Source organism: Scleropages formosus, chromosome 1 (assembly GCF_900964775.1).
Source record: "Scleropages formosus chromosome 1, fSclFor1.1, whole genome shotgun sequence".
NCBI classification, from domain to species: Eukaryota; Metazoa; Chordata; class Actinopteri; order Osteoglossiformes; family Osteoglossidae; genus Scleropages; species Scleropages formosus.
In genome coordinates, this window is record NC_041806.1 from 12,731,196 (window position 1) to 12,743,387 (window position 12,192).

General features: G+C 44.6%; 1 protein-coding gene across 1 annotated transcript; it reads right to left on the minus strand.

Moving 5' to 3' along the window:
• Positions 1 to 2,058: 2,058 nt before the first annotated feature.
• LOC108933967 (carbohydrate sulfotransferase 6-like) lies at positions 2,059 to 5,999 on the minus strand. The gene is made up of 2 exons (XM_018751415.2): positions 5,581 to 5,999; positions 2,059 to 4,516 (listed from the first exon to the last, which is right to left on the minus strand). Exon 2 carries the CDS (start codon positions 4,475 to 4,477, stop codon positions 3,251 to 3,253), a length of 1,227 nt encoding a protein of 408 aa, XP_018606931.1. The 5' UTR covers positions 4,478 to 4,516; positions 5,581 to 5,999; the 3' UTR covers positions 2,059 to 3,250.
• Positions 6,000 to 12,192: the final 6,193 nt, after the last annotated feature.

Consider the following 12,192-nt stretch of genomic DNA (forward strand, 5'->3'; position numbering starts at 1 on the left):
TGACTAGCATCCTGAATTAACACTTAGATTCTTTTCCTATTATTTGGGCACTAACAAGAGCTATTCAAACAAAATAGTTTAATTATTTTTCTCATCTCTCCAGACTACGAAGTAATTATTATGCTGTGCTGGGACATTTCTACTAATTAATCACAGTCATCATCACTAGCTCAAAAAATGTATTTGTGTTTACTCCTTATTGTGCACCACAGCTTTCATAAAATATAGCTCTGAAACATTCTTGCAGTAATGAAGAAGAATTCGTTTTTTAAAAAATTTCAGGTGTATAGCTTTACTATGCTGCATATCTTTCCGTAGAACTACGTGTGGGTGGTGAGCCCCGACCCAGATATCAGGTCGGTCGCTGCTGCATCCACGTCCATGGGGTTGTGTTGCACGGCGATGTCAAGTGTGCGAGAAGTCGATGGTTGTGGCTTCGAGGCCGCCTGAGGCGATTTTGCAGCCTCCCCCGTACGCTGCTCACGCTTTCGCTGAGCCGGTGTCTTAGCTGGTGTTTTTCAAATGCCAGAGGCCTTGGCTTACTCCCTAAGTGCAGCTTGTCGGTCGCGATAGTACTTTGCATTGTGTTTGTTGGGCATCTTTGAAATGTTTAATACGATGATCTACCTTCGGGCCCCCTACCTCGGTCTAAATGAAGGTTTTCCTGCTGGCGCAATACGTGTCTGATAACGCGGCTCTCTAGGTATGAACTGAGGTGCTGAGGTCAATGCTATGACATGTGCTTCGAATATGGTGACATCTAGTGCAACTCCATAACAAACTAAATGTGGGACATTTTCGCAACGTTGTCAGCTCGCTCAGGTTGAATTGGCAGCAGCCGTTCATATCTCGTTTGATGCGGTGTTCCTTCCTCTCTCTGTGTCTTTTCATTTGCGAGCAGTAACAGCGAGAGGGGGTTGCATTTTTACGTGACAGGTTGCATTTGACGGTCAACTCCCAAGTTACCCCCCCACGTAGTGAGGAGAAAAACATAGTTCTACGTCAAAAATGCATCAACAGCTTACAAAACCCAGAACCCTTTCCATATCAATATAAACTATTATACATCAATAACAATTAAACCAACCACACAGCACTAAAACAACCCATGAACACAAGTAGCAGGGGGCTACATACAGTACTGTGCAAAAGTTTTAGGCACTTGGGGAAAAAACTGTAAAGTGAGAATGATTCCAAAAATAATGCTATTAATTAACTTCCTACAAAGCTCCGTAACCATTCATCCACCGCACAACCACTTGTCATGAGGATGACCACCTTGTGTCTTATTGCTATACTCACTTTTGCCATGGTGTAAGATCTAAGAGTTAAACTGCCACATCTGACAAAACATCACATTTTCAGTATGGTTATCCCTCACCCAGTTTTATTGCCTCTGTACAGCTGTTTCTGCTTCAGTTAACTGGTTTACCATACAAAGACCTCAAGTTCTCTATTTGGAAAGTGGTTTATTACTATTCTACTTTCTTTCTTTAATGACATTCAAAACCTTTACTGTAATACTGTAACTTCTTGCAAAAGAAATCCTTGGAAATCTAAAATATGCTCTTTCCCATTGACACTAATGCAGAAGACTTTAAATAACCATCTAAAACAAATATTTTTGTGAAACTTCTAAGTGCCAAAGACAGTTGCACAGTTCTGTACATCATATGAGCAGCTGCATAAAGGTTTATCGAAATAATTGACAATTCCTAATCACTTTAAAAAAAAAAGAAAAAAACATTTACATCACAAGTAGTTGCATGAACATTTATCTGTTTTTCAACAGTTATGACCTCAATTATAGAGAGTGAACATTTACACATTAACATGTACTTAAGAGATCATGGGAGAGGCGATTTTAAGACCCTTCTTAAATGTAGGGAGGGGTTCACTAGTTCTTAGTGGGAGGGGAGTTCATTCCACCACATCAGAGCCAGAACCGAAAACCTTGATTTTGGACCTTTTGTGCATGGAACCACCAAGCAGGCAGAGGTGGAGGAGCGTAGCAGTGTGGTTGGGGTGTAGTGGATGATCAGGTCTTGTAGATATATGGGAGCAGTTCCACTGATGCTTGTGTAGACTGTAACCACAGTCTTGAATTTGATCTGGACACCTATAAGAAGCCAATGCAAAAAGACAAGGAGGGGAGATGCGTGGGAATGCTTTGGCAGCTCAAACAACTCGTGCAGCAGCATTCTGTATCAGCTTTACAGATTTGATGGCAGTAGCTGGAAGCGAGATACAGGTGAGAGTGCAGTAGTCCTGGCGGGATATCACCAAGGCCTGGACAAGTAGTTGCAGAGAGTCTAAATAGATAGGGGTGGATCTAACAGATGTTACACAGAATGTATTTGCAGGTCCAAGTTGCGGCTTCGATGTGCTGAGAGAAAGACAGACTTGAGTTTACTTCTGGACTCTAAGCTGAGGAGGCAGGCAAAATCAGTGGGTTGTCCAGTTTGATAGAACAAAATACAAAACATAATGAAAGTGCAAGGTATTACATGATTGGGAAGCTTCAAATTACAACGAATTTCAGCAGATATGATACATAATCAATAACAGAGAGCTAATCATTTGTGTGAAGAACAGTGTGTGGGCAAATCTTGATACTGTCTTGAGTATATATAAGGATAAAATTTACTACATACTTTTACTTAATAACAAAAAAAAAGCAAGCGAAAGGACACTGAATGACCAACTCCTGCACAAAGGGAATTTCACGTTTGTCTTTCTTACATTTACAATTACAGTATGTAGTATATTCATAATTGCAGAAATAAAATTTGTGTCTGCTGGGACAAATGTAGCTGCCTGGGAAATATCTACAGAATGAGTGAAAACCTTTTTTTATATTAAAAAAAAAATTCCCAGCTAAAAAACTAAACTTTCAATTACAAGCATCACAGTTAAAAATACAACTTGACCAAGTAGCATGAAACACTGCAAATCTGCTGTGTTTCACAAATAAACGTTATGAGAATACATCATGAACATATCAGCACTTAAGCTAATATCACATACCCAATTAATGCCAGTTCCTTCAGGAGATTTTGATTAACAATCTTACAGTAATCACAATACTTTAAATAAGTTAAAAAGTCAACGTGAACGCTGTGCTGTAATTAAACATACATTTATTATTTGAACCTTTGCCTCCAACTTCACTAGCTCTTCAAACTGAAAAACTTGCAGAAGAAGCCAGAGATGTGTATGGGTTAGAAACCACACTCCCTCCAGTTGAGGGTCACATCTGGCCATAGTTGACATGTTCACTTTTGTTTTTTGAGGAGCTCCAGCTGAAGTGGCTGGGTTTGTGTGGAACCAGCAAGTCAAGTCCAAGCTGTTTCTGCTCTCGCTCATTGGCCACAGGCAGGTAACCCAGCAGGGACATGGCAGCGCTGCAAACATTCTGGACACGGCGCACTTTACTGTAGGCCAGCTTGGTCCGCCAGGCTTCAGACACTGTGGCAGCATCCCTCGAGCTAACCTTGAAGGCAGGGTTCTTTCGGCTCTTTCCATGAGTTACTTGGTGAATCCAGTTCTTCATTTCAGGGGTCATCTTTAGTCCAGAAAATTTGTATAGGTCTTCCACCACCCCCACCGGGTCTCGAACCATGTCCTCATAGCGCACCAGCCGGTAGCGGCCACGTAAAAAGCTCGGTGGCTGGCGCATGGCTGTTTCATGAATCCGCAAATGGCTCTTACATATCTCCTTCATGATGCGAAAGAGGTTGTCAGGAGACCGGGGATCACCCATCTCCAGTAGCAGTGTGTCATCCCGCCTAAGCCACACTGCAGCCTGGTCTCGGGACTGGGCCACAGCACGGGGGTCCCGGACCAGGTGGATGATTCGGAGGTTGATGGTGGGATCACGCAGCAGTGGGTATAATGGCTCCAGGGAGAAAAGACGCACCTCCTTCAGAGCTACATGGCTGTAGTTGTGGCAGGCTTCCTGGGCTCCCTGCAGACCACGTTGGTCACAGTGCTTTGCACACTCTCGGTCATTGCTGAGAGCATTTCTTGGGGTGAGGGGGCAGGCTGGGGGGGAGCACAAGGCACGGCTCTGGCTCCACATGAAAAGATGAGAAACATTGCGCTTTGAGGGGGTGTAGGCCTCTAGTGAGGACATGTCACAGTGGAACACATTGCGTAGCAGGTCACGCACTAGGGTCTGGAGAGCAACAGCTCCCGGCTGCCTCATTGTAGTCCACACATGCCAGCCTGGCTCCATCAGGTAGAATACATCTGGGTGCTGGCTAAATACTTGTCCCATGAAGGAGGATCCTGATCGCCATGATGACAGCAGCAGCACGTGTACCTTGCCCTGAGGGGTTGAGAGACTTTGTGGAATGCGGGGTACAGCAGTGGGCGGAGTCAGCCACCCTTTCCATCCTATGAGCAGGACCATAATAACGCCTTGTAGTGACACTACAGTTGCCATCGCTGACCATTTCAGTCCACAACGAGGCATATTGGGAACTCCAATAAACTGGGTCAAATAAGAGGTGTCCTAAGACATGCAATGGAAATAAGGGTGACAAGGAAGAGAGGGGTTGAGAGGGGGATTAATTATTACATCAATAAAAGAACAGAATACTGTAAAAATGTCAGAATCCTGAAAAAAATGTTCAGCTCTTCAATTAATTGTGATTTTATAGTTAGCAAGAAATATAAATGAAATATGCAGTGAGAAATTGCTTTTTAAAGACATTATATACAATAAGCATATATATATATATATATATTTTCCAAGTCTAGTCAAGTGCAGAGGCTGTCGATTTGACATGATGCCCTTTTCAAACACTCGCATAGACACAGATCAGGAATCTGCAGTAAATCAGGTTTTGTATCATATCAATAGAATTGATCTTGAAAGCTATTGTTTCCAGACATGCATAGTTAAACCAGTCCGGTAAAACCTGTACCTGACACCAAGGAGTGTCAAAGGCATCCCAGAGCCATGGGTGTTCTACAGAGCATTAACACCACTATTTGGTATGATGTATTTTATGTATTGTTATAAAGTGCTTAACAAATATGTTCCTTACTGAGAGAAACTAATACAGTACTCCTGAAAAAATAATTTGACACACTAAATGTGCAAAACGTGGTTTTATCATGTTTGAATTTATGTTTAGTACAATAAGCATGTAATGAAATGTGAGAAATGGTCACATTATCCCGGATGATTATCTTAGAGTTATGTCTTAAGCTTCATAAAGTGATAGGGATATTTCTCTGGTTGTTCTTCACGGCTCCTCATCTTTAAAAAGACAGTACGCAAAGACCCGTGAGGGAAGGATCAAAAACACTTGAGTTCAAACAACAGCGCTTAGTGAGGCTAAGTTAGAGTCTTTTGCACATTTTTACATTACAAAAAGTTATTTTTTTTTATTAACAGTGACAAACACCAGACGACATAAGCACACAGAGGGTGCCATTTTACCTGTGTAACAACGGAGTAACTTTAGTTTAAAACTTAAAATACTGTAGTATGTAAATGTAGTGTGAACATAGTTTGTAACCATGATGTTCATATATTTTAGGTTTATAATAAAATGTAAAGACTCTTACCTTTTCTGTATAACGCTAAAACCGAGGGTTGGACAACATTAAAAAAAATAAATGTTTAAGATCCCCTGAAAACGCTGCGAAGTCACCAACAGCTCCTCGGTAAGCTGCAGTTGCCAGTTTCAGCGCGGGGACCGCCCCAGAGAACATGAGCGCTCGTGCTCAACTCACACCTTCGTCCACATCTACCGTAATCAACGTTACAAATGTTTACCCATTTATATAGCGGGATATTTTTACCGTATCCATTCAGGCTAAGTCTTCTACCTTGAGCGAACAGCTTAAGCAGCAGTTTCAGCCCAGGTCGGTGGACGCGCTAACCACTAGGGCTACCTGCTGCCCCGAAAACCTCTGCAAGGAAAGTCATCCGTTTCCTTTTCTTTGCATGGCCTCATCATGCCCTTCCAGTACTTGTACGTCACTCTGTCTGATATTTTGTCCCTCAATACTTGAGAAGTTATGAAACTTCTACAAACCCCATTTCCAGGAAAGTTGGGATATTTTCTAAAATGCAATAAAAACAAGAATTTGCAATTTGTAAATGCTCTTCAACCTTTATTTAACTGACAAAAGTACAAAGAAATGACTTTTAATGTTTTGGCTGACGAATTTGATTGTATTTTGTGAATATAAGCAAATTTAGAATTTGATGGCTTCAACACACTCAAAAAAAGTTGGGACAGAGGCAACATAACTTAAGAGTGAAAGTTTATAGAATATTCATGTAACGTCATTTTGGAAGATTCCAAAATAAGCAGGTGAATTGATAACTGGTGAGGGTATCATGATTGGGTCTAAAAGGAGCATCCACCAAAGACACAACCTTTGCAGACAATGATGGGTCGTGGCTCACCACTTTGTACCAAACTTCGTGAGAGAATTGTCAATCAGTTCAAACAGAACATTTCTCAATGCAGGAATCCAAAGAATTCAGGTCTTTCACCATCTACAATACATAATATTCATGTAACTGTGAAAAGATGGAATCTGGAGAAATAGGAAGGCTGGGAAGAAGCGCAGGTCCTGGAGGAAACAGAGTCCTTGGACCGAGAGCATTATTTTTCCTGTGTGCCGGTGTTCAAATAAACGTTTGAGATGAACGCTGCTTCTGCATCCTTCTTTACCCCATCAAAACCCACGGCACTGTGTGCTACATTAGTGTCAGAAAATTCAGACAAACTGTTTCAGCAAAAAAAAAACAAGTTTAAAAGTAGTGAAGTTGCCGGATTAACTCGTCAATGATGAGGGCGTGAACCCAGTTACGGGTTCCTTTTATTGAGAAAACAAAGGAGCAAGCTAGAGGCGTTGTTGGAAACAGGCGTGGGTCACTTGAGGAGCAAACGTGGTTCAAGGGCCGGGACTGGAGACTGGAGACAAGGCGGGGAACCAGGTTCTTTCCGAAGTACATGGAAAGCAGTGTTTCCCGATGAGGTTCCACTACTAGGTGTGCAAGAATGGCTTCTTTATATCCCGCAGCTCTGATCTGGAGCAGGTGCTTGGCGTGAGGACGTGGGCATAAAATAATCAATATTTTTATCAGTCAACAAATTTTACATTTTCCTTTATTAACTCCAGTTAAAAAGAAAAAAAACTTTACAAATATACAACTCAGCATTTGCAAAAAAAAACAACCAGAATACCAACATATAACTAAATATACTCAAACAACAAAACCAAATCAACAAAGTTTAATAAATAATCAATAACAAACATTATAGCCTACACCAGTTAAAACAACAGATACAAATTGTAACCACTTTACTTTAACACAGTCACAGTCTGATAGTCAAAAACTTCACAGATCACACGTTTGAAAACTCGGATGCACAGGGTCACTGAAAATCATCAGTCTACACAAAAGTAATCATGACTTTCAGTATCTGAAATTCATGTCATATTTTAAAATCCAATTATAAAAAGCAAAATTAAATACAATTATAAACAATTATCAATAAACTACAATACTCTAAAATATTAAACATCAACCTAATACTGAAATACAATAAAGTGTAACTTGAGTCAAACATTAAGTCAGTATAGTATAATTTTCCATTTTCAATAATCGCTTGTCCAAGTTGGGGTTGACAGTCCGAAGACTGAGGGCGTGAGACAGCAGTCTGTGGGAGCACAGCCACAGACTCATACAGTCACAGACACAGTGTCAATAGCATCAAATAAAATGTTATTAGTAAAGAAACCTGAAATCACCCTGGCACCCAGAAGTCACTTAGATGTGACCAAGCAAATTTACATTTACATTTATTCATTTAGCAGACACTTTTCTCTAAAGCAACGTACATGTCAGCAAAAATACAACTTGTGCATTACATTAAGAGATAGAGACATGGCTGCAGACATGCGATTAAGTAAACCTAGTTTGTTACTTTCCACTTAATGCATCGATGTTCATCGCTCAAGCAGGTGCATAAAACGCAGGATAGATCCTAATAGGACAGAATCTTGATAACCTTCCTACAATTTTTCTTTTGATAATAAGGTACACAAACAAACATCCATCCATCCATCTTTCTCCACTTATCCGGGACTGGGCCGCGGGGGAAGTAGTCCAAGCAGAGCCCCCCAGACTTCCCTCTCAATGTAGTCTCTCCAACGTGTCCTGGGTCTGCCCCGAGGCCTCCTCCCAGTGGAACATGCCCAGAACACCTCACCAGGGAGGCGTCCAGAACAGGTGCTCGAGCCACCTCAACTGGCTCCTCTTAATGTGGAAGAGCAGCGGCTCTACTCCGAGCTCCTCCTGGGTGACTGAGCTCCTCACCCTATCCCTAAGGGTGCGCCCAGCCACTCCACGGAGGAAACTCATTTCTGCCGCTTGTATCCGCGATCTCATTCTTTCGGTCATGATCCAAAGTTCATGACCATAGGTGAGGGTAGGAACATAGATCGACCGGTAAATTGAGAGCTTCGCCTTACGACTCAGCTCCTTCTTCACCACAACAGACCGGTACAATGACCGCATTACTGCGGACGCCGCACCGATCCATCTGTCAACCTGCCGCTCCATTTTTCCCTCACTCGTGAACAAGACCCTGAGATACTTAAACTCCTCCACTTGAGGGAGCAACTCCCCCCTAACCCGGAGGGGGCAATCCACCTTTTTCCGACTGAGAACCATGGCCTCGGATTTGGAGGTGCTGATTCTCATCCCCGCAGTTTCGCACTCGGCTGCAAACATCTCCAGTGCACGCTGTAAGTCTTGATTCGATGAAGCCAACAGGACCACATCGTCCGCAAAAAAGCAGAGACGAGATCCTGCGGCCACCAAAACAGACACCCTCCGTTCCCTGGCTGCGCCTAGAAATTCTGTCCATGAAGATAATGAACAGAATCAGTGACAAAGGGCAGCCCTGGCGGAGTCCAACATGCACCGGGAACAGGTCTGACTTACTGCCGGCAATGCGAACCAAGCTCCTGCTCCGGTCATACAGGGAACGAACAGCCCGTAGCAGCGAGCCCTAAACCCCATAATCCCGAAGTACCCCCCACAGGATGCCACGAGGGACACGGTTGAATGCCTTCTCCAGGTCCACAAAACACATATGGACTGGTTGGGCAAACTCCCATGAACCCTCCAACACCCTAGTGAGGGTATAGAGCTGGTCCAGTGTTCCACGGCCAGGGCGAAAAACGCATTGCTCCTCCTGGATCTGAGGTTCGACTATCGGTCGGATTCTCCTCTCCAGTACCCCGGCATAGACTTTCCCAGGGAGGCTAAGGAGTGTGATCCCCCTATAGTTGGAACACAATCTCCGGTCCCCCTTCTTAAAAAGAGGGACCACCACCCCGGTCTGCCAGTCCAGAGGCACCGTTCCCAAGCTCCACGCAACACTGCAGAGGCGTGTCAGCCAAGACAACCCCACAACTTGAGAAACTCGGAGCGGATCTCATCCAGCCCCGGAGCCTTGCCACCGAGGAGTTTTTTGACTACCTCAGCAACTTCAGCCAGGGTAATGGACGAGTCCCCCTCCGAGTCCCCGGCCTCAGCTTCCTCTACGGAAGGCGCGTCGGAGGGATTGAGGAGATCCTCAAAGTACTTCTTCCACTGCCCGAGGACATCCTCAGTTGAGGTCAGCAGCGCACCACTTCCACTGTAAACAATGTTGGCGGAACACCGCTTTCCCCTTCTGAGTCACCGGACGGTTTGCCAGAATCTCTTTAAGGCCAACCGAAAGTCTTCCTCCATAGCCTCACCGAACTCCTCCCAGGCCTGAGTTTTTGCCGCGGCGACTGCCAGAGCCACGTTCCGTCTGGCCCACTGGTACCCGTCAACTGCTTCAGGAGTCCCATGAGCCAGCCAGGCCCGATAGAACTCCTTCTTCAGCTTAACGGCATCCCTTACCTCCGGTGTCCACCACCGTGTTCGGGGATTGCTGCCGCGACAGGCACCGGAGACTTTATGGCCGCAGCTCCGAACCGCCGCCCCGACCAACGGAGGTGTGGAACATAGTCCGTTCGGACTCAATGTCCCCAGTCTCCCTGGGGACCTGGTTGAAGCTCTGTCGGAGGTGGGAGTTGAAGACCTCTCTGACAGGGGCCTCCGCCAAACGTTCCCAACAGACCCTCACTATGCGTTTGGGCCTGCCAGGTCTGTCCAGCTTTTTCCCCCGCCATCGAATCCAACTCGCCACCAGGTGGTGATCAGTTGACAGCTCAGCCCCTCTCTTCATCCGAGTGTCCAAGACATATGGCCAAAGATCAGAAGAAACGACTACAAAGTCGACTATCGACCTCCGACCTAGGGTGTCCTGGTGCCAAGTGCACTGATGGACACCCTTATGCATGAACATGGTGTTCGTTATGGACAAACCGTGACTAGCACAGAAATCCAATAACAACTCACCACTCGGGTTCAGATCAGGGAGGTCGTTCCTCCCAATCACGTCCCTCCAGGTATCACTGTCGCTGCCCACGTGGGCGTTAAAGTCCCCCAGTAGAACGACAGAGTCCCCAGTGGGAGTGCTTTCCAGCACGCCCCCCAGGGACTCTAAAAAGGCCGGGTACTCTACACTGCCGCTAGGCGCATAAGCACAAACGACAGTGAGAGACCGTTCCCTGACCCGAAGGCGCAGGGAGATAACCCTCTCATTCACCGGAGTAGACTCCAACACATGGCGGCTGAACTGGGGGGCTATTAATAAGCCCACACCCGCCCGCCGCTTCTCACCGTGGACAATGCCAGAATAGTGGAGAGTCCACCCTTGGTTGAGAAGAGTGGTTCCAGAACCCAAGCTGTGAGTGGAAGTGAGCCCGACTATAGCTAGATGGTATCTCTCAACCTCCTGCACTAGCTCAGGCTCCTTCCCCGCCAATGAAGTTTCTTCTTTTTGTTTGTTCTTTCTTCTCTCTGTTTCCCAACTAATGACCTAATACAACTTTTTATAGCAATAATCTCGCCCTTCTGGCTACACCGTAACAGCTTCAACAAGTAATTCCAAAAGACATGCTCACCACAACACCCAACAAAATAAATACAAAAACATATAAAACATTTTTCTTTGTTATAAATACCCCTCTTTCACAATATATAAAAACATTAATCATAGCACCCCTGTTGAGTTGGTTGTGCCCAAGGACCACCTAGAAATACAGTAAGTGGTTCACTCCTCTTGGTTTTGCAATACAAGCTAACCACACACACACACACACACACACACACACACACACACACACACACACACACACACACACACAGTCTGAATCGCTTGTCCCATACAGTGTGGCTAGACAGGGCGTAAGGCTAGAGGGGTAGGGGACACACCCAGGACGGGACGCCAGTCCATCACAAGACACTCCAAGCGGGACTCGAATCCCAGACCCACGGAAGAGCAGGGCCCACTCCAACCCACTGCACCACTGCGCCCCCCACACCAGCTAACCAGCACAATGGAAATGTTGAGTTGTTAAATGGTAAGCAAAGAGATTACAGACATGATTTTTGCATTGCAGACCAGCAATTTGTTTACAGTTTATGAAATGAAGCTGAAAGGAAGAGCAACAAGCATGGTAAAGTTCAAGGAATTTAGTGATACAGGTCGCAAGTGAATAATTTTTCTGCATTCCTGCAAAGACGTTCTGTAGGATTTTATACATATTAGACATATATGTATAACCACTGAGCTTTCATTTGATTTCAAAAGTGCTGAATAGACAGCTGAGGAGGCTACTACTTGGAGGTTCCCTTTCATTTTGGTGAAATTCACTTTTCTGAACTTACAATTCAGAAAGCTCTAATAACAAAGCTCTAACCACTGTGTTACCAGCTGTCTCTTAGAACTGTTGAATCTCTCTCAGTTTTCAAGAAGGGTCTCAAACCAATCTCTTTCAGAGCTACTTGTCCTGATCACCTATCTTTTTTATACACCGATCAGCCACAACATTAAAACCACTGACAGATGAAGTGAATAACATTGATTATCTCGATACAATAGCACCCATCAAGGGGTGGGATATATTAGGCAGCAAGTGAACAGTCAGCTCTTGAATTTGATGTGTTGGAAGCAGAAAAAATGGGCAAGCGTAATGATTGGAGCCCCTTTGACAGAGGCCAAATTCTGATGGCTAGACGACTGGGTCAGAGCATCTCCAAAACGGCAGGTC

Coding starts and splice junctions, on each gene's coding strand:
- LOC108933967 (XM_018751415.2), bottom strand. CDS start 4,477: ATGCCTCGTTGTGGACTGAAATGGTCAGCGATGGCAACTGTAGTGTCA.